This window comes from Malaclemys terrapin, chromosome 1 (assembly GCF_027887155.1).
Source record: "Malaclemys terrapin pileata isolate rMalTer1 chromosome 1, rMalTer1.hap1, whole genome shotgun sequence".
Lineage (NCBI taxonomy): Eukaryota > Metazoa > Chordata > Testudines > Emydidae > Malaclemys > Malaclemys terrapin.
Genome location: NC_071505.1, coordinates 53,200,732 through 53,224,037, shown reverse-complemented (window position 1 = coordinate 53,224,037; position 23,306 = coordinate 53,200,732). Strand labels below are relative to the sequence as shown.

Here is a 23,306-nt window from a genome sequence, read left to right as displayed (position 1 = left end):
CTGGCTTTAGTACTGGATGATGCAGGTGGAGAAGTCCTTTCAGAAATCTCATCACCATGGCATTGGAGAAAATCAATTTTCCTTGGAGAGGTGGATGAAATGCCAATATTGCTGCCAAGTGCACTCTTAGAGAACTGAGTGCTAAACCAGATTCCTGACGGTGTAGCAGGTACTCCAATATGTCCTGGATGGAAGTCTCTGCTGGATGGCTCCACGGGCCAAAGACCACATGGAAAACCTCTTCCACTTCACAAAGTAAACTATTCTAGTGGAAGGCTTACACTGTTAAGTAGGACCTGTTAGACAACCTCCGAGCAACATTTTTCCTCCTTGTTCAGTCATGCAGCAGCTACACCATAAGGTGCAAGAGGCTGATCGCTGGATGCAAGGTGCAGCTGCAGTCCTGTGTGAGGAGGTTGGGAAAGAAAGGAAATGGCATGGGATGCTGAACTGACAGAGTGAGGAGGTCCCAAAATCAGCACTGTCTCAGCCATGATGGGGCGATCAGGATGAGCCTGCCTCGATCCACCTTGAGCTTGGCAATGACCTGGGGAATGAGTACAGCAGCGTTGACTGCCAGCTGTAGTGCAAAGCATCAGAGAGGGAGCCCAGGCTGAGCCCCTTCAAGAGCGAATAGGTGACACTTCCTGTTTTCCCTCACTGCAAAGAGGTTGATCGTGGCGATGCCCCACATTGTGAAAACCATCCAAAGGGCCTCCGCCTTCAGGGACCATTTGTAGCTCGGGGAGAAAAACCTGCTGAGATGATATGCAAGGTGGTTCTGGATCCCTGGTAAGTAGACATCTATTGGGGTGATTTCTTCTTCAATGTAGAACTGGCACAGGTTGATCACCTCCAGGCAGAGTGATCTGGAGCGAGCTCCCCCTTGTTTGTTCACACAGTAAGTTGTGGTGGTATCATCGGTGAGTATGTGAACCACTGAACATCTGATATGGTCCCAGAAGGCACGACATATATTGTGGATGGCCCAAAGCTCCAGCACATTGATGTGGAGCAAGACCTCCTGTCCCAACCAGAGGCTGCACCCTCAACAAGTCCAGATGCTCCCCCAACCCAGAAGGGATGCGTTGGTAGCCGGTGACTTGGTCGGAGAGGGCTAAGTGAAGGGGATGCCTTGCACACATGGCATGGGGACTCCCACCAGCACAGGGACTCCAGGAATGATGGAGGAAGGTGAACCAACCTGTCCAGAGAATGCAGGGCAGGGCAGTAAAGCATCCTGAGCCACATCTGACGAGGGCAAACACACAACCTGGTGAGTTGTACCACCTGGCCCAACATGCTCAGACACATGCCGACTGTTGTAAACGGTTGTGATTGCAGATCAAGACACATCTGTCGAATTGCCTGGAAGTGGCTGGTCAGCAGAAATGTCCTTAACCTCGTGGAATCTAGCAGGGCCCAATGAACTCTGTTTGCTGAGCGGGAGCCAAGGCTGACTTCACAGTGTTTTAAATGAGTCCAAAGAGGTTGAGTAGATATAGCATGGTATCAATATGGGCAAGAACCTCCCTTCTGGAGCCATCCTTCAGCAGCCAGTCATTGAGGTAGGGGAAGATATGGATTTTCTTCCATGACTATGGCCATGCATTTTGTTAAGACTTGGGGGGGGGGGTGGAGAAGAGAGGCCAAATGGAAGCACTGTGTACTGAAACTGTCAGTCTTCTACCATGAAGTGAAGAAACTTCTTGTGATTCGGCAGAATGGTCACATGAAAGTAAGCATCTTGAAGGTCCAGAGCAGTGAACCAATTGTTCTGAGACAAAGCAGGGAGGATACCTCCTCCACCACTCCCAATGCTAGCAGAGAGCTGACCTGCTCAAAGAGCAGTGTCTCATGAGAGGGGGTCCCCGAAGAAGGATGGGGAAGCGGGGGGCGAGTGGGCTTGGAGAAGAACTGGATGGCACAGCCAGATCTGACAGTGTCTAGGACCCCGCTGTCAGAGGTAATCAAGACCCAGGCATTGTAAAAATGGGCCAGCATGTCCTCAAAGGAATGGGGGGATGACAAGGGAGGAAGAACAACTGGAACAGTGCTCTGGTCCAACAAGTCAAAATGTCTACTTAGCATACACCAAAGGTGGGCACTCAAGACCGAGTGCTTCCTCTTATAAGACTTGTCCCTCTTCCTGGTGTAATCTTGCTGTTTCGAGGGGGAAGGGCTGCACAAACGGGTGCTGCAGCCTGTACAGCTGTTGATGATGTGTCCCTCAGTGGAGTCTCTGTGAGGGTGGCACATACACCCCCAAATACCTTAAAGTAGTCCTCCAATCCTTAAAGGAATGCAGGGTTTCATCAGTCTTGTCTGAAAACAAGGTTCAGCCATCAAAAGGCAAGACCTCAATCGCTTACTGGATATCCAGAGCGATCCCCAAGTTTTGGAGCCAGGAAGCCCTCTTCATAGTTATTGCCCCTGGCTGAAATGTCTGCAACATCAAGGGTGGATTGCAGAGATGTTTTGGCCACCAAGCAGCCCTCAAAGACAAATGCTCCTCAAATTTGGCCATAGCTGACTAATTAAGAAAGTAATATTCAGCCAGCAAAGCTTGCTTGTTTGTGATCCTCATCTATAGTGAAGAAGAGATCTATATCTTTCTTCCCAAAAGGTCCAGGCGCTTAGAGTCTCTGTTCTTGGGAGTGGACTTGAATCTGCCCTGCTGGGCTGTCATTCATCGCCATGACCACCAGGGAGTTCTAGGCCAGATGGGAACAGAACCACATGCATCCCTGAACAGGCATAAAACAGCACTTCTCCAAACGCTTGGCCACTGGCAGTACTGAGGTCAGTGTACCCCAAAAAGCTCTCGCAGGCTCGAAGACCGCCTTGTTAATTGGAAGGGCCACCCTTCCAGGGACAGAGGGCTGGAAAATGTCCATGAGTTTATGGGTATTCTCCTGGAGAAACTCTGCTTGAATACCAAGGAATGCAGCCACACGGCGTAAAAGGTACTGGTATGCCTTGAAGCCCTCCAGGAGGGAAGCAGAGGATGAACCAGGCAGCACCGCATTGTCTGGGGACAAGGACGAGGCTGTTGGCTGAGCCACAGATGTGTCGCTCCTGAGGTAGCATCTCCAGATGGGGAAACTCTGGTGGCTCCACAGGAAAGGGAACCATAGGCATCTGGACTTGTGGCTGATCTGCAGCCCCAAAGTCACACGAGTAGGCAATCTTGGTTTTGACTTGGACAAAGGAGCTTCCCACTGAGCCCAAGGGGGCTATGGTATCAGTAAGACATTGGTGGCCAGTAGACACGGGGCGCGCACACTCGTAGTTGGAATACGTCTGCATTTACTTGAAAAATAACCAAAATTGGTATGTCAGAAACTACCTTTAATTGCTGGACAAAATAATGAGGGGACAGGCTAGTCTGCTCATCACTCTCTTTTGGTGTCCTTAAAAAGACTTAGGGGAGAAAAATCAAAGCAAATGCAACAATTACTGAATGAAAAAAGGAAAGGAGTAAGCTTCACCATCATGGCTGCCACTCCTACAGATCCTGGGAGACCTGGGATCTACTGTTACACTTTTGGGCCTTTGTCATCCTGATCCTGAAAGATGTTCTGACCAGCCCAGGCTGGAGAGAGAGACCCAGATGACATCACCACCTCCACTGGTTTTGGCTGAATCCTGAACCCACCTGGGATGTGAGACTGTTACTTCGTCCCTTGTTTGTCCTTTTACTTCCCTACCTTATTTCTTCTCTTTCCTATCCTTCTCCTATTGCTTTTTGTCTAACGGGAGTCTCTTAGCCAGCAAAGACTATATTTTGCAACACTGCTGTAAGCTTGTGACCAGAAAGACAGCTAAAAGCAATGCCTAAACAGCCCAATGCTGATACAAGTTTGTCAGGTCTCAGAGTGGCTGGTTACACCACATATTGTGCCTGTGTTCTCCAGCAAAGAGGATGCAAATGAGAGTCAACACGAGAGACATAAGCTGCATATTCTATCTTTGCTGTTCTTTTCTCTTCCCTATTGTGTGTTGTCCTTGTCTCCGTGGGTCCTGCGTTTCCTGATGGATTTCGCTAGCCTCAGAGGTTCACTGTGACCCTCCACTTAACCCTTCTCTCTCTAGAGACAAGGGTCATAGTCTACTGAGCCATTTTCATCATAAGCCAGTGAGGGAAGTGAGGAGAAGCTGTCCTCCCTTGCACAGTCTCTGTTGTCTCCCAGTCTCAGCCCAGGGACCTAATAGTATCAGTTATGGTAGCTGACCTTTTAGGAACAGGACATGTTCAATTCCCTGGGCTACTTCCCCACAGCAGTCCCCACTTCCTCAAGTTCCACTTCACCCTCACCTCATGGCCTTCCTTGTGCCTGATATGGTATGTACTGCTCAGTCTCTCTAACAGCACAACTTCCTCCTACAGCTCCTGACATGCATGCCCACCTGACTAACTGGGAGGCTTTTAACTAGTTTCAGCCAGCCCCTGATTGGCTTCAGGTGTCCCAATCAACCTAGCTGTCTTCCCTGCCTTCTGGAATGCTCTTAATTGGCCCCAGGTGTCTTAATTGACCTGGAGCAGCTGCCATTTACTTATCCTGGTACCAGGGATTTGTTTAACCTGGGGCTAATATATCTATCTCCCACTACTTTTCTATAGCCATCTGGCCTTGCCCCATCACTGTGTGTTTGTCTTGGGTTGCTTCTATGAAACAGAATTGGACTTTAACAATAGCAGCAATAACAAAAGCTCCAGCTCAGCTCCTTTTTCCCCAAAACTTCTTTTATTCCCAAAAGGACAGTTATTATAATCTTTAATACCATCTAAGAGATGGTCAAACAAGGACTTTTTCCTCATAAAAAGAACAGGAGTACTTGTGGCACCTTAGAGACTAACAAATTTATTAGAGCATAAGCTTTCGTGGGCTACAGCCCACTTCTTCGGATGCATATAGAGTGGAACATATATTGAGGAGATATATATACACACATACAGAGAGCATGAACAGGTGGGAGTTGTCTTACCAACTCTGAGAGGCCAATTAAGTAAGAGAAAAAAACTTTTGAAGTGATAATCAAGCTAGCCCAGTACAGACAGTTTGATAAGAAGTGTGAGAATACTTACAAGGGGAGATAGATTCAATGTTTGTAATGGCTCAGCCATTCCCAGTCCTTATTCAACCCTGAATTGATTGTATCTAGTTTGCATATCAATTCCAGCTCAGCAGTCTCTCGTTGGAGTCTGTTTTTGAAGTTTAATATGGAGATATACCTATCTCCTAGAACTGGGACCCTGAAAGATCATCGAATCCAGCCCCCTGCCTTCACTAGTAGGACCAAGTACTGATTTTTGCCCCAAACTCCTAAGTGGCCCCCTCAAGGATTGAACTCATAACCCTGGGTTAGCAGGCCAATGCTCAAACCACTGAGCTATCCCTCCCCCCTTCTTTCACAGCTGACTGCTGGGGAGGGCATTTCTGACATCCACCTTCAAAATTTTAGAATGTTACACATGGCAAATAACTATTGTGCTCTCTTGAAACTGACCTGGTGAGGTGCTGAGCAAATTCAGTCTCTTACCCTGTCCTTTTCTGGTGAATATGAACCCAGTTTTGAATACCTCAGCCCCAATTCCTTCAAGCGCTTCTCCTTTCTTATTCTTGTCATGTTTTTCCTGGGTGCTCATGATAGGAACTGGATTGACAGAGCTGGAAATTCACCTCTATTCATTTACTCAGCAAAAGGTCAAGATTTTCACTGTATGGGGGGTGTCTCTAGCAACGCACACTCTTTAGTGTCTGCTAAGTACTACTCAAAAAATTTCAGTTAACCTAATGGTGTTCTTTCAGACTTAATAAATGTGATGATTTAATCCCCCTCAGAGTATAGTTGTTTTAGTGCTGTGTCACTCTTCTCTTGATAAGAGGCTTCAGACTTTCCCAGAATGAAGGTGAGCTTCCCTGGCATAATTACTGAGATTCTCCTTGGCACCTTTTACTTTACCTTTCAGTCTCCTTAAAACAATCTCCAGAGAGTGTTAAAATTTACCCCCTTAAAATTTTGTGTTACTCCTAGGAACATCACCCTCAAATATATCAACATTTATTTTGCAGGGCCACTGTTAGGCTGTGAGTGTGATCCCACACTAAAATTACTAGAATAAGGTCTATGGGGTAAAATCCTAGCTCCAGTGACGTCAATGGCAAGATTCCCATTGAATTTAATGGAGCCAGGATTTTACCCATTAAAAATATGAAATGATGGACTTTGTTAGTCCTGGAAAGCCCATTTAGACAAAGAAATCTGTTATGCAATACCAGGTGCCTTTGGTTAAGAATCTTATTCTTGTCATTGTGACTTCTAATTTGTTTTAGTTTTAGATTACTTAGGGGGTCAACTTAAAGGTGCTAGTGTCATGCTATCCTGTCAGGGATCGGGTTATATATATTGCTATCAGGATTTTAAGTTTATCAAGCTAAGCTTGATCTTAGTTTCAATTACATCAACTGTAAATGATTTCAATTATAGTAATAACAGGATTACTTGTTTTTATTACTTTGCAGGTAATAATATTGTTATTCCAGCAAAAGGTACTGTGGGAAGACTTAAGAATATAAAAAGAGCAAGAGACTTCCTTCTGAAGGAAAGAGATTGGTTCTATTGGTTTTCAATAGAAAGGATAACGTTATGCCCTTCAGTTTTGAACAGACGTAGTTGGCAGAATTTGAGGTAGGAAAACAACAAACTGAACCCTGGTTGACCAGATTCATGCAACAGCATTTCTTGAAACACCTTGAAACTTCTTCCGTTCTGTAGTACTCCTACAAAAGTATTATGATCAGAATGAGTAAATCAATCAGTGTTTAGCCTATGGCGAGGTTGTAATCAGTTTGGATTTTTCATCTGTTCTGAACAGCTTGGCAGCATTTTTACAAATCCAAAGTTTATTAGGTAACAGAAAAGGAAAGAAATGAGAGCCAATGGCATGTAGAATATGTGGCAAATGTGACCTAAAAAGATTGGTCAAGAGAAGGAGAGTTACAAGTGTTATAAAATCTGCTATGAGGAAGATATGAAATAAAAATATTTAGAGTAAAAAGAAGAAAAAAACCCCAAACAAGGATACACTAATATTTTGGTTCACATGAGCCTTTCACACAGGTTCAGTGTTGAAAAATGCTGGTAATTTTCACCCTCCTGACCAGTTTAGCTTGAACTCCTGCTGGTAGTAGTAGAATCAAAGCTAAACCAGGGCTGAGTCATGACATGTTAATTTTCAGAAATTTTGAAGTCACAAACTTTTCTGAAAGCACTTTAGTATGGGAATGTCAGCAGTCAGGCTGAAAATTATCTCTGACTGAAATGAACTTGGAGGACATTCTACCAGGTGATGCAAAACAACCTTACTAAGAACAGATCAAATAGGTGGTCTATTCATCTGGAAACTGTGCTGGCTCTGCAATACAATCCCAGTGCTGGCTCTGCAATACAAGGTGCCAGAGCTCTGATCGGTGAAGAAAAGGTGATTTGGTAGGGGAATGCGAAGTTCAAAGAGAATATGTTATACACCTCTACCTCGATATAACGCTGTCCTCGGGAGCCAAAAAATCTTACCACGTTATAGGTGAAACCACGTTATATTGAACTTGCTTTGATCCACCGGAGTGCGCAGCCCCGCCCCCCCAGAGCGCTGCTTTACCGCGTTATATCCGAATTTGTGTTATATCGGGTCGCGTTATATCGGGATAGAAGTGTATTATTCACATAATTTATAGTTCAGCCAGAAAAATGAATTAAAGTAATAGGGAGAAGGGGAGCAGCACCACTTAAAACAATGTGTGTGTTTGTATTTAATCAGAATGATTCACTGCACTCAATGGTATTAACTAGGGGCCTGATCTACTTGCTATTTTGCAAATGTGCACGGGTGAGCTGGATGTAACCTGCTTCATACTGCAGCTACCCACATGACCTTCTATTCCCTGGCTGGCTCTCAGTTATGTGACAGCTGGGCACACCTTCTCCATTGAGCCGTGTACGCGTTCCTAATGTAATGCTACACATCCAGTGACCAAAAGGTTTGAAATCAGTTCCAGTAAATACATGCAGTAATCCTAATATAGAAGTCATTTTGTTTTCCAGAAAGGCCTGAATTTGGCTTTAGGACTTTGCTGTTGTCTCACGAAAGGTAACTGACTGCTTTGTAAACCATACAAATAACTATGACATTTGAAGTGCATTGTTTTTGTGAAGTAGTTATTCAGATTGGGCCTGCTCCAACCCCCACTGAAGTCAGCGTGAGGCTTTCCATTGATTTCAATGGGAGTTGGACTAGGCCTATTGGGAAGTATTACCATGCAATGCAGTGTTATCCAAAAGTCTTACTCCTGACTCCATTTATTTTGTGCCATCTGCAAATTTTACCAGTAATGATTTTGTATTTTCTTCCAGATTGTTGCAGAATGCAGTCTTTGAGAATACCCCTTATGGAACGCTGCTGGAGACACCCTGCTTCAGTTTTCTATCCTGGGTCTTCAACGTGCCACACAGCTTCCAACACTGTGCAATTCTTGGAGTGACTTAACCCTCCCACTGATTCATGTAACAGTCTGACTCCTTCTGCAGTACATAGGTCCAAAAAAACCCACATAAAAACCAGAGAGTCTTCTGACCCAGTCTTTAGCTGGTGATAGCCCTTCCTCTTAGGGTCTGTCCTCTCTAGCTAACACTCTTCAACCCTCCTGGACTTTGCTCAGGCTTTTCCCGCTCTTTTGAGAGTGCCAAGTAGATGTAAGATCCATCCAGGGCCTATTTCCCTGGTGTCCTTCTGCAACCTGGTGTCTCTCTACCCGAAGTTCCCCTGCTCCCCGCAGATCCTCTTCAGTTCTCCTCCATACCATCACCCTGCTCCAAGGCCTACTATCACAGGAGCCCCTCCGCCCCACTCCCTGTATTCCCCCTTTTTAAACTGAGCCTTTACTGAGCCGCAGATGACAAATACATGAAAGGATGGGAGTTGCCTTACCAAGTGTGAGGTCAGTTGAACGAGACAATTCAAACAACAGCAGGACAACAAAGAAAGAAAAATAACTTTTCAATTGGTAATGAGAGTGGCTCATTTCAGACAGTTGACAAGAAGGTGTGAGTAACAGTAGGGGGAAATTAGTAATTGGGGAAATTAAGTTTAGGTTTTGTAATGACCCAACCACTCCCAGTCTTTATTCAGGCCTAATCTGATGGTGTCCAGTTTGTAAATTAATTCCAGTTCTGCAGTTTCATGTTGGAGTCTGTTTTAGAAGTTATTTTGTTGAAGAATTGCCACTTTTAGGTCTGTTATTGAGTAACCAGAGAGATTGAAGTGTTCTCCTACTGGTTTTGAATGTTATGATTCCTGATGTCAGATTTGTGTCCATTTATTCTTTTGCGTCGAGATTGTCTGGTTTGGCCAATATACATGGCAGAGAGGCATTGCTGGCACATGATGTCATATATCACACTTGGTAAGGCAACTCTCATCCTTTCATGTATTTATACCACCTTCTGTATTTTCCACTCCATGCATCCGATGAAGTGGGTTCTAGCCCACGAAAGCTTATGCCTAAATACATTTGTTAGTCTCTAAAGTGCCACAAGGACTCCTCATTGTTTTTTGCTGACAGACTAACACAGCTACCACTCTGAAACCTGTAACCCCCAAGGAGATTACCTAGATTCCTGGGACTCTGTCTGCTGGCAGCTCAGGGAGAGGCACACTGTCCCTGGTAGGGAGGGGAAGCCAAGGCAGATTCAGAGTCTGCCCAGCAACCAATAGGGAGTGACAGGCCCTCCCAGGGAGAAGCCATTTTGTAGTCAGTCTGGAGCCAACCAGGAAAAGGGCTGGACTGGCTGGTGAGACCCAGGCCTGCATGCAGGGTTCCCCCTGAGAACAGGCCTCTAGGGACCTGACAGCAGATCCCTCAGCTGGGCTTTTCTTTCCCCACTGATGATTCCCAATTTGCAGCGTTTGCTGGGAAATTTCCCCAGCCAGGCTCCCTAGGTGAGACCAGTCACCACATGGTCAGCTCTGCTCTGTCTGTTAGTCTAGGGTTACCATCCGTCCGGCTTTCCCCGGACATGTCCGGCTTTCCCCGGACATGTCCGGCTTTCCCCGGACATGTCCGGCTTTTTCAGCCTTAAATGGCCATCCGGGGGGGATTTCTAATGAAGTAGAAATGTCCAGGATTTCCCCTCCTGCGGAGTGCGGCGCAGCTAATTGGACGCCTGGCCTGATTGAAAGCCGCTCGCAGCCACTAGGGCCTCTAGCAGCCAGAGTCCCTCCCCCTCCCCCGCTCCCTCCTCCCCCACAGAGCAGCGCGGAAGTGTTTAGTCCACGTGGAGCCCGCAGCTCTCCCTCTGCCGGGTGAGCGGGGGGAGCAGGGCAGGTGGCGGCGGCGGGTGTGTGTGTGTGTGTAGAGGCTGCAGGGGGTGTGTGTAGAGGCTGCAGGGCGAGTGGGGAGCAGGGGGCACAGAGGCTGCAGGGGCGGGGGGGTGCAGAGGCTGCAGGGCGAGTGGGGAGCAGGGGGCACAGAGGCTGCAGGGGCGGGGGGGTGCAGAGGCTGCAGGGCGAGTAGGGAGCTGGGGGCACAGAGGCTGCAGGGTAGGGGGTTGCAGAGGCTGCAGGGTGAGGAGGAGCAGGGCAGGCAAGCAAGGGCATAGAGGCTGCGGGGCGAGTGGGGAGCAGGGAAACACTTAGCAACCCCCAACCAAGATCAGAGCGGGAGGGAGGAGGGGGAATGCGGGGTGCTCAGAGGAGGGGGCAGAGTTGGGGCAGGGACTTTGGGGAAGGGGTTGGAATGGGGGCAGAGAAGGGGTGGGGTTGGGGTGGGGCCGGGGAAGGGGCGGAGTTGGGGCAGGGCCGGGGGCAGGACCGGGGCCCCGTGGAGTGTCCTCTTTTTTAAATGTTTGAATATGGTAACCCTATGTTAGTCCAGGGAAGCTGCCTGCTGAGTGTGTGACTGGAGGCTGGGCTAGGTGGCTACAGTGTGGATGTTAGTGTAGTTGTATAACCTACACCTTGAGCCCTGCACCCCTTTGTGGTGAGGGGAAATCCTGGGACGGACGCAGCCTGATTCCTGCCTGAGGAGGATCCCTGCCAGCAGACAGCAGCCTCTCTGCAGTGACTGAGGGGTCCAGTGTCATCTTCGAACCTTCGAAGATCATTCATGGAGTTTGTGAGTGCACCATCTTTTAGTTAGTTAGTCAGGGAATTTGTTTTGGGGACCCCCTACTCCCTCAATTGTGTCCTCAAGCCAGGGAGTCAGGGTTTGAGGATTTTATAACCTGCTGCATATTACACCTGTGAAGGGATTTACCACCTCCTCCCACCTGTGAGTCCTTTGGGCTGTACTGAACTCAGTCAGCCACACTGCTAAACCACCGCAGAGAAGAATTTTGTGGTTATAGGTCATCAAGGGCCCCAGCAAAGTACGCATACCAACGGGACACTAATTTTACATTTGCTACATCAAGTCACGGGTATTTTCTGTGTGGGCACCAGTGACCCTAAAAATAGTGTTTCACCCTGTTATGTTGTATTTGTCTCCTGTTTAATATAATTATTGTGTTGAATATATTTTCATGTGTTTGTGTTATTTCTTGGAAGTCTCCAACTATCTGGCAAGTAAGTGGGGATTACTCTGTTGTTAGAAATTTCCTCCCACTCTGCCCTGGTGACCCTGCCAGGAAGGAGTGAGGAGGGTGGAGGCACCGTCAAATAATTTCATAGGAAAAAATGAAAGAAGATACACCTTGCTGAGTGGGTGGCGGGATCCAAAAGAACACAGACCTGTCCATCAAAACCTGTAAACGGGTTGGCATTAAAGGAGGTAACCAGGTAGAGAAGGGCGCTACACTTAGATAATCAGATTTTAATCCTTGTAATATGGGCTATATTGATTTTGCACAGTGATAATTATTTTTAACCAAAATTCCATGCAGGAATAAGTTAATTGCCTTACATATTTGTCTTAAGTATATTATGTCAACAAATTATCAACCAAAATTGTGGTATAATAAAAAACCTAAAATACTCATTTTAAATTGCAGTTACCTCCCTCCCAAACACATATACACATTAAGAGAATTTTATTTTGATAGAAGAGGATATAAAAGCTTCTACCGTTACTTACCCTGTATCCTTGAAGGTGTCCTCGGACAGTTTTTAGTGGAACGGGGTCCCAGTGCACCTTGGCTAATGTGCTGTTAACAATGTGCACCTGCACATTGCCTGGAGCAACCATTGGTACTGTGTGGGAGAGAGATGCAACGAATCCCAGATTATAATCAGAGACTATATGAACAGATAATACACTCATAAAGGAATGGGTCACACTGTTGGCTCATTTAAAACTGTTTGTCGAAAGTGAGCCTCAATATTCATAACGCTGAGGTTTATGAAGCCTCTGACTATCCTCCAAAGATTTGAAGTTTACAATTTTCATTTATTACATGAGAGAAAAATTCCCTCCCACAAATTTTCAATGGCCTTTTTTTAATCCATCTGTGACTTTGTATTTGGATATTTTTAATTAGCACAAGTCAGTCAGTCTGAGAAACTTACAGTCTTCCCCAGAATGTCCAATCACCTCTGCAGGTTCTGGTGCATATCCTAAGTCATTTAAAGCCTGTACTTTTATCTCATATGGAACAAAGGTTGGTGTACCAGATACAATATATTTTGAAACATTTGCAACTATAACAGAAGTCCACTCATCACCAACATCTTTCTGACGCCAACTGACTTTGTATTGAAGACCTGGTCCATTGGACTGAAAACCTTTTAAAGGCTAAAATGAAAAAAAGAGAAATGAATGCATTAACATTATTTTATAACATTTGTAAAGAAGAGCAATCCAGGATAATAACAAAATCATAGGCTTCTAAAGAAGAACCATGGTGTAAAAATGAGCCTGATTCACCATGTGGTTCCCCCAGTTTTCTACCAGTGTAATGCTATTGAAACTTCTGTATTATGCTGTTTCATTTTTATGCTGGTGTAATCATGCAAGCTAACTGATGTAAATATAGTCTTGTTGTCAGTTTTCTTCAGTCGTGGAAGAGAGCTACTATGAAAGAGCTAAAAGAAGTTATTATAAAATATATTTCCCAGAGAGCTGGAACCTTTTCAAAGCTGTAATGGGAAGATGACTTTGCAATAATGGGTAGTTGGGAATCTGTGTTTAGAAACAGAATCAGAATTCTTGCCTTGTAAGTGTCAGTACAATGCATCCACAAAGAGCTTGAAGTAGGAAGGTATAATGATAATTTAGTTTATAATAAAGCTTAGTGAAGAGTTAGGATTTAAATCTGAATCCATTCTAAAATTATGAAGCTAACTGATCTAAGATACTATGTATATATTTTAATCTTAATGCATGAAAACTCTTCAAGTTATCCTAAATTAATGAGTTTGTCAGGAAGATGGAGAAACCACTAATTAACCAAGGAGGAAACAGTCCTCTGAAAGTATGTTTCTCACTGTATTTATTTACATTTCCCCCCCTATTTAAGAAAGGGGAAAGGTTCAGACAAATTAGTGGATTTTTATTTTGTCTCAAGCACCAACTATAACATCTATTAATTTGTTTAAAGTTGATATTTTTATTTTCTAGAAAATGTTACTTATAGGCTAAAAAACTTACCTCCCATATAATCACCAAATTATCGGGTTCTGATCCTATCCCTTGAACACCGGAAGGATTTTCATCTGGCTCTAAAAGTTAAATATTTATAATTGAGTAAGGCCCGACTGTTCTTTGAGTTCTAAATCATTCAATGGCATCTAAAGAGTAAATTGATTACTGGTAAATGGTAATGTTTATTTACTTGCAGCTTTTGTTAGGTATTGTTCAGATGCTTCACTTGGCTGACTTCTACCAATCTCATTGACAGCTATTACACGGAATGAATAGTTAACATATGGAGACAGCTTTAACTGTACAGTTGTCTGAGTCCCACGGACTTCTGCCTGGTAATGCCATACCCCTGGTTCATGCATTCCATCTTCATATTCAATGACAAAATCTGTCAACAAAAATTGAGTTCAATTATACGTCAGAACTATAACATTCCTAGGCATCAGAGACTAGCACAGTCATTTATGAATGAAATAATCATAAGTCAGCAATCCAATCTACACTAAATATTTTTAAAATAAAGTTGAAATTATAATAAATAAGTTAGAGAACAAACTGAACAAGCAGTCCTTAGCAAGAAATGTAATGGAAACATTACTCTTTGGCATTCTAACTGTAAGTAAGCATAATTCTATTGTAACTGTCTTAGCTGCTTGGATACTGCCAAAACAGGAGCCTTAGAAACACCATACTGAGAGAAAGAAACAATAGATGAAGTTTCAGCACAGAAATAAGCACTGAGAGAAAACATTTGAAATTGTGTATGTAGTGTGATGGACCTGCTAAGCAGGGATTATAACTCCCGTCAGCACTCCCCACTGCATATCCCCTTTCTCCTGGCCAGGTAAGGGAAAGGGTCCTGAATGAGGAAGTGGCCAGGCTCAACTGGGAAGCAGTGGCTGCTTGCCAAGCCAGGAGCGGCAGTGAAATCGGATGCGGAGAGGAAACTGTGGGAACTGAACACAGCTCCATGTGAGGAACAGGCTGTGACTGCTGGAGTTACAGCTGAGTGCAAACTGTGTGGGACTTATGGGGGAGCAGCTTTGGCTGGGGAGGGAGCCAGTGCAGAAGGGCCCCAATGAGAGACACAAACAGAGCCTGGCCTGGAAACCTGCAAGCTCCTGTTTGCTGGAATAGAGACTGGACTGGAGAGCACACCCCAAGCACTAGGCCTGAATGAACTGCTTCCGGGACCCAAAATATGTTTATTTCTGTCAAAAGTCTGGCTTTGAAAAGATCAGAAAAACCATCTGGTTTATAATTTTGAGGAAGTTAAAGCCTTTCTATCAACAAAGATTAATAACACAAAGATATTGCTGCCAATGAGCTTTCAAATTCAACTGTCGCACAGTCAGGTTAGTTTAAGATTTTAAGGGCACATACCTTCAAAAAATGTATGGGAGTAACTTTATTACAATGGGTGATTAAAAATTTACTCCTGTATGTATTTGCAGGACTGAGCCCTTAAAAGGGGTTTCACATGGATGCAAGCGTCTGTGCTACTGGTTGGGACTGCAGGATTAGGGGCTTTTGACTGAACTCTCTGGGGCAGGGAATGTGTCCTTCCATATGTTTGAACAGCATGCAACATGTTTTGGGCACCACTGTAATACTGGTAAATAATAATAACAATGAAAGAATGTATTTGCTAATCTTACTACACAAAGTTATATTTCAAAACTCTTTGGAATCTGAAAAATTAAAACAATGAATTTTTGTTCCAGTAAATATAACCAAACATACTTGTAATGGGGCTGTTATTGTCATAGCCTGGTATCCAGGACAGCTGTATGCTTCTTTCTAGCTGATCTGTTAATTCTAAATCAAAGGGTGGATTTGGACGATCTGTAAGTCAAATAAATACATACAGTAGTCACTAAATAAAACAGATTAAAGAGTTTCTTCCTGGCAACAATTCTCACATTTCAACCAAAACTTTTCCAAAAGCACAATAAAGAGATCTACTTTCATTATGCAGATATGATTTAGTGGCCATTTGCATGCAATTGGAATGGAATGGATAAGAACTGATGTTGCTGGGAACTTTCTAAATACATTTGTAACAAGCAAATACTACTGATGGAAACTCTATGCTTGATTGTTTTGCAATATAAAACTACCGTAACGAAAAGCAAAGAAATATGAAATGCATGGTTCAGCATCACGTTCAGTTAATGACTAATGACTATGAGAAGCTAACTATTATATATGAAATAAAATCTTTAGTCATGGAAAATAAAGAAGCGCAGATATTAAAAAGAAACTGTTTCAGAATTACTACAAATATTTCATGCGTCAATTTAAGAAAGATGCTCTGCAATAAGAAAAACAAAGACATTTTACTTTTAACCTACACATTTTAAGAAGCCTGAAAATATAAACTAAACTGTTAATATACAATACTCTGAATGCATAATTATGAAATTGTTCATCCAAAATTGCTGACAATCATTCATTATATTAATAACCATTTGGAATGAAAGACCGGAGTAGTTCCATTGAGGTCAATGGGACTCATTAAAGTGAATAAAGTTACTCACATTTTTAAGTGTTTGCAGTATCTGGTCCATAGTACCATATTTTGCCTTGCATCGCAAATTCAAAGAATATGATAGTAAACTAAACACCTTATTCAGGATATTGTAAAAGATTAAAATCTAGGCACTCTTATGCCATAACATTAAAATTCATGTAAAATGTTAATGAGAAGCAGAAAAGAACCTTGGTAATAAAGTCTGATTTCATTTCCAGCATGGAATAAAATCAAGACATTTATGAGATCAATTCTTTGGCCACTTTTAAGGACGCCTTTCCACTGAGAAAACAGGATGCCTTTTGACATTGCAAATACCTATCTAGGGCCATGTAAACTGCTACAATTAGATTTTCAGGGTTCGTTAGCTTCCGCTTCTGCACTGTGGAAGCTAGAATTAAAGGCCTTGATGCTTCCCTCAATGAAGTCAACAGCAAAACTCCCTCTAATTTAAATGATGCAAGATCAAACCTATACTTGTTTTTGATGTGGGCTTTCAGGACACTGGTGAACTTTGTTTTTCCAGTATTTGTTCTGTATTACAAATTATTACAGAAAATATATTGCATTACTGTACTTAGTATGAAGAAAGTTAATGATACTGTAAACAATAAATTTAAAAAATTGTTTAAAAACTTCATTTTCTATAAATTGTATACTCCCAAATAATTTAAAATAGCCTTCGTGTAAAATTCCAAAGGCTAATACTATAGTAATGAAACAGTTTTAACAAATAGCTAATAAGAAAATGGTATGATTGCACAGAATTCTCTTCTGCTTTAAAAAAAAAGTTGGTAAAAAGGCATGAAACGGAAAAAACAAAAACAAAGAGGACACAATTTGCAAGAGGCAAAAGTGTGAAATATGTTTGGTAGATGATGCAGACAGATTTTGTATTAGTTTACCGTAAATGATAGCTGGAGTTGGGGTAGCAGCTGAAAAGGACATTAATATAAAGGATTTAATCAAAATTAGTAGCCAAAGAAACATGATTTTACACATAGTTAAAGATTACATTTGTTAGAGATAATAAAGTAAAGTTATTTTTGCTACAAGAAATGGTCAATTTTAAATCATGCATTGATAATTTTTTATTTTTTTGCAAGAAAGATAAAGTAACCAATTTTTTTCACATGAAAAATTAAATCAAGAAAATAAATATAGTAAAAGACTCGTACACAAACTAGACAAATGTTTTTACCCTTATTTTTCATATGGACAAGGTCAATAACAACTAAAACTGGCATTTTGCTTCTCTCACCCTTGAACAGTTATGAAAACCACTGTAGAATGTTAGAGCACCCGTAGATTTTGGTTTGAGACTCCTGCTAGCTTCTCTAGCTAAGAATCACAGACTATATATTGAAAAGATACTTACAAGGAGGGAGAGGAGAGATACTGGACTGAAGTAAAGCTGGTTAGAGAAATAAAGGAAGTAGGGCTGCCTTCTCAAACACTCAGTGAGCAGAGCCAATATCTAATAGAAGAATTTAAACTCCTGGGGACTGATCCTGAGCTGAACAAGAGTGCTGGTAAGCAGCAGGATCTCCTTATGTGGTATTGATTCCCCCCACAATTGGTGTCCCCAGTCAGCAGAAGGCATGCGCTGGAGGAATATCCACAGTACACTGCACTCCAGCAGTTCCTGGCTGGTGGACTTCATAGCTATTTCTTAATTACAGGAAGCCTAGCTAAACTGAAAGAAAAGTAGTCTAACAAAAATCCTGGAAGCAAGAGTGAAAGTTAAACAAGCATATTGTTCAACTTGTTTGAAGCAGAATACAACTGCAGAAGCTGACAAGAACCTCAAGACAATCGGTGTTGGTGCTGAAATACTCTGCAGAGTCATTGGTCAACTGCAACGTAGGTAAAATCCCACCTACTATGAGATTGACCTTGTCCCATTGGAGACACTACTTTCTGTTAAAAAAAACAGAACGGCTGGTTCACATTTGACCTTCTGCTTCATACACTACCTTAAAAAATATCAGACAATATAGGCAAGATTGAATATCATTTATTTTTTATCTTAAAATTGAACTGAATGCCCAAAGAGCATATATGAATTGGGGTGTTTTTATTTTATCAAACTCTATTAGTGTCCATCATATCAAATCTAATACTGCTTTAACAATTTATACAACACAAACACAGCTTTGCCCTTACAACGTTTTAAAAGCAATCTTACCAACAACAGTGAGTACGGCACTTGCAGAAACGCTGTCCAGGGTAGTATTTGCTACACATGTATAGGTTCCATCATCCTTATCAGTTACATTCATAATGGCCAAACTATCTTTATGAATAATAAACCTGTAAACAATACAGTCAATCGTGGATTTTTCATTGTTATAATAAAGTTTTGTATAAACATTACCAAATCCTAATGATGGCTTAATATTTTTGTGGGTACTAGCAACATCTCCATGGCTTAATGTATCTTCAACATTTGCACTACAACTACATTTTCACTAATAGGTAACATCAGTATTCAAATGTGTTTTCTTTTCTGAATGACACCTCTCTTAGCAGTTGATTCGGACCTCTGATCTGCAAATGTGTAGCACCAAAAAGTGTTGCTTTTCCACTCAGAAGCTAGCAGAAGCCTTCAATCCTAACTGTCATTGCAACAGGATACTGATGTCCTCCAAAAAACAAGACAGGACACATCACAAACACACAACTAGAGCTGTGAACATCTGATCAGATTTATAATGAATTCACTTATTCTGAGTTTGCTAATCTTTTGTAGCTGCTTTCTTCAAACACTTGTTTGATCCAGTTTTACTGGAATAAAAGTTCATAGAAAGTGAATTGCAAAGTCTTACGTGTACTTGTGTAATATGCCTAATTGTGGAATATTTGCATATACTATTTGCCTTAACTTTTTAAAATAAAACCTTTCAATGTTTCTGCCCAAATCACGTTTGGGATCCTAGAAATGATTCACCCATGCATGGTCATGAATGTAGGGTAAACACTGACAGAATCTGCTAGAAACATTAATCGGCAGACCCCACCACAACCAAATCCATACAAAGATATGCTTTTCACTTTTGGAACAAAGAACTTACTTTGTGGAATTTGTCTGTATTGGCAGGTTAACATTAGCATAATATAAACTTCAGCCTAAGGACACTACCCAAGCTTGACTGTTGCTAGGGCTTCCCTACAGGACCTCCTCTCTCCTAGCTCCCAAGCTCCTTCTCCCACCCATCTGCCAGTATGATTTAACAGTAGTTATCTTGCAGTTAAATGTAGAGTTTTAGCCTAGGATGCTCTCAACAGAAAAGTCCTCCATTCTCATACAAGTTGTTAAAGTCAGCCACATGATTACAAAGCTCTAGTGTTTTCTGGATCAAGAACAGAAAAATTAATCTCTGTGGTGATTTAGAATTTCAAGCAGAAGGAACCATAACTTCACCTAATATGACCTCCTGTATACCACAGGCCTTTACATTTCATCCAGTTACCTCTGTATTGAACCCAATAACCTTTGTTTGGCCAAAGCACATATTCCAGAAAGGCATCCAATCTTCAATGGAAGCCACCAAGAGAAGGAGAATCCTTCATTTCCCTTGGTTCGTTCCAATAGTTAATCACTACCACTGTTAAAAATTTGTGTCTTATTTGTAATTGGAATTTGTTGGGCATCAGCTTCCAGCCATTGGTTCTTGGGATTCCATTCTCTTCTAAATTAAAGAGCCTTATAGTACCAGGTATTTTTAAAAGTACTTATAGTACCTGTTAAAGTACTTATACATTGTAATCAAAGGATCTCTCAATCTTATTTTTGAAAACCTAAACAGATTCAGATCTCAGTCACACACTATGAGACATTTTCTCCTGCCCGCAAACATTTTTTGTGGCTCTTTTCTACACCCTTTCCAATTTTTCAACATACTTATTAAAATGCGGACATCAGAACTGTATACAGTATTCCAGTACCAGTCTCACCAACTCATATACAGAAGTCAAATCACTTCCCTGCTCCTACTCACCACTCCCCTGGTTATACATTCAAGGATTGCATTAGCCCTTTTTGCCACAGTAGCACACTGGAAGCTCATGTTCAACTGAGGGTCCATTATGACCCCAAGATATTTTTCAGAGTCACTGCTTTCCAGCATAAAGTCCCCCACTCCCTAGATTTGGTCTGCATTCCTTGTTCTTAGATGTATAATTTAGCATTTGACTATATTAAAACACATCTTGTTTGAAGATTACCAAGCAATCCAGATCACTCTGTATGACTGTCCTGTCTGTCCTTTTATCATCTCACCAATCTTTGTGTCATCTGTAAATTTCATTAGCAGTGTTTTTATATTTACTTCCAGATTATTGATGAAAATGTTAAATAGAATGAAACCTAAAAGTGATCCTTGAGAAACCCCATTAGAAACACCACCATGATGATGACTCCCCATGTACAACTACTTTTAAAAATCTGTCAGCTAGCCCTTTCTTAACCCATTCAATATGTGCTGTCTTGATATTGTATACTGCTATTTTTTTACTCAGAATGTCATGTACTAAATCAAATGTCTTACAAAAGTTTATTACATCTACACAGTTAATTTTATCAGTCAAAATTGTAATCTCATTCAAGAATGAAATCAAGTTTGTTTGACATAATCCATTTTCCATAAAACCATGTTGACTGGCATTAATTATATATTCCTATTTTTTATCAATTGAATCCTCTATCAGCTCTTCCATTATTTCCCCCAGGATTGAAGTCAGGCTTACTGGCCTATAGTTATTTGGGTCATCCTGTTTGCTTGTTTTGAATATCAGCACAATATTAACACTCTTCCAGTCTTCTGAAATTTCCCTTGTATTTCAAGATTTATAAAATGAATATTAGCAGGCCAGAGATCTCCTCACACAGCACTTTCAAGATTCCTGGGTGCAACTTTTCCATTCAGTTTAAAATGTTTATTTCTAGCAGATGTTGTTTAATGACGTCCTTAGTTATTAATGGACTAGAAATTACTTCATCATCCTGATGTGATACAAGTACATCATTCTGCTTCTTTCCAGATACAGAATCAGAAATATTTATCGACCACTTCTGCCTTGCCTGCATCACAAACAATTTTATCATCTCTATCTATTAATGGGCATATACCATTGCTATGAATTCTTTTGCTCCTAATATACTTTTAAAAACTCTTTCTTGTTGTTCTTAGCACCAACCATGGATTTGTCCCTGATGTCTTTAGCTTCCCTTATCAAATTTCTACTATTCAGACTTCTAATTTATTTTGATTGCTATTTTCCATTTTTTCCATTGGTTAAATATTGCTTTTGCATTTCTAATTGCTGCCTTCACTTTGCCACTGTACTAGGATGGGCTTTTAGGCAAAGACAAACATGGGTCTGATGTTGTTATTAATTAGTCTTCTTGTGGAAGTTTCTCAACATATGTTGGCTTGTACATTTCAGATGAACAGGAGAAACATGAACAAAAATGAATTTAAAAATACAAGTACAAAAAACAAAATAAATAATTTATCTGTACCTTTCATCATCTGGCAGTTCACCATTATCCTTCAACCACATAATAGTTGGTATTAAGGTAGGATCGTGCTTTATAGTACACTCAAAGGAAACCTGGCCACCCCTTTGAATGATTTTGTATTCAGGCTGTTTAATAATCATTGTTGGATCTGAAATTTAGAGTTACTATTAGACATTTAAATTGTTTGAAATTCTGGGTTAAACTGTGATTAAAATGGTTTACAACAATGATTGGTTTCTTACCTTTGACTTCTAGATGAACCTCATTTTGTACCTTTCCTAATTTATTCCTTGCTACACAGGTGTATGTGCCAGTACTATCCTTTTGTGCCACAGGAATTTCCAGAGTTCCATTGTCATGGAAAACATAAAGATCTCCGCGCAGGATGCTCCCTTTTACTCCCTTAAACCTTTATATTAAAAATTGTATCATTATCCAATATCATGCACTAATTCAATCATATCTAGTGTGAGAAAAGCAAATTTTAGAGTACTGGATAAGAAAATACAGATGTCAAGTAAATCCATGTAGTGAAATTTAAAATGGAAACTATCAGTAATTTAATTAAATGTATCAATATTGTAATCAGTGCATGTTAAAAAAAAGAGCGCCCTACTTTATTTAAAAAAAAAGAAATATAGAATAACAAAAAACATTTAAATGATTGCTTTCAAGGAAAGTGTATGCCTCTTCAGAAGTACCGATACACAATGACTTACCATTCAATTTCAGGCACAGGTGAACCAAAAAAAGCACAATCTAGCAACGCAGGATTGTTTGCAATGACTTGATATAATTTATTAGCAGGAGTCAGAATTCTTGGTGGCTCAGCTAAAAAGACAACACAACATATTTTATTTTATTTATCTATATATAAGGCATATTTGATTACGAAGATCAGGAGTAGCCTATAAAATTACACATTTACAACTCCCTCTGAGGTGACTTAGGGGCTCTATCTAGCTCTGCTGCTGGTAGTCTGTAAAAGCTGTAATACAGGGTAATCTCCCTGTTACAAGTAAATACTTCCTTCTTGTTTTTCAGTGAGCAATAGTGATAGGCACCGAAGCATGTGACTTCACTGGAAGAATTAAATCAGAAAATGCTCAAAAAAAGGAAGCAAGGTCTATTGGGCCAAATATCATTGCCCCAATGCAGATAACTGATTTGAACCCACAATTACTAGGATGTTCTACAACCCCTGGGTGCAGGGAAGCTGCACACACCAGGATCTGGGGTTAAACTCTTTGGTGAAGCACCTTTCCTTTCCTCTGAGGCATCTTGCAATGAAAGAGGGTCTTTCCTTGGCTTCATCTGCTGAACTCTGATCTTTGGAACTGATTCTGTTGTTTCCTCATGGTGAGGCTTTACAAGGTGACCTCTTTCCAACTCAGTTTTTACAACAGGCTTAAGCTCACAGGGAGGCACTGAAAGCCATACTACTCATGGCTGGAGACACTTTCTTAGGAGAAGGTCTTCCTGACTCAAGCATAATCAGATCATCTTGCAAGAGCAGCATCTGAAGCAGCGTCTTAAAATCCTTTTGGATCCTTTTTGAGAAGATCTTAAAGGTGTTGCAGGCTTTAGCTGAGTGTACTTTACCTTTTTCAAG

At 41.5% G+C, this 23,306-nt stretch overlaps 1 protein-coding gene across 9 annotated transcripts in view; it reads right to left on the bottom strand.

Annotated features, from left to right (window-relative positions):
• Nucleotides 1-23,306, bottom strand: part of NRCAM (neuronal cell adhesion molecule) — a 299,477-nt gene that overhangs the window by 50,446 nt on the left and 225,725 nt on the right. For 7 of the 9 annotated variants that reach the window (XM_054024342.1, XM_054024363.1, XM_054024334.1 and 4 more), the window contains 10 exons: nucleotides 22,414-22,525; nucleotides 21,937-22,103; nucleotides 21,695-21,842; nucleotides 18,359-18,483; nucleotides 17,076-17,105; nucleotides 15,381-15,482; nucleotides 13,828-14,025; nucleotides 13,644-13,714; nucleotides 12,563-12,788; nucleotides 12,132-12,247 (listed from right to left, as the gene is read on the bottom strand). In XM_054024342.1, coding sequence (XP_053880317.1) covers nucleotides 12,132-12,247; nucleotides 12,563-12,788; nucleotides 13,644-13,714; nucleotides 13,828-14,025; nucleotides 15,381-15,482; nucleotides 17,076-17,105; nucleotides 18,359-18,483; nucleotides 21,695-21,842; nucleotides 21,937-22,103; nucleotides 22,414-22,525 — 1,295 coding nt within the window. The remainder of the gene's footprint in view (nucleotides 1-12,131; nucleotides 12,248-12,562; nucleotides 12,789-13,643; nucleotides 13,715-13,827; nucleotides 14,026-15,380; nucleotides 15,483-17,075; nucleotides 17,106-18,358; nucleotides 18,484-21,694; nucleotides 21,843-21,936; nucleotides 22,104-22,413; nucleotides 22,526-23,306) is intronic. The other 2 variants (XM_054024382.1, XM_054024391.1) reach the window with 1 other exon arrangement.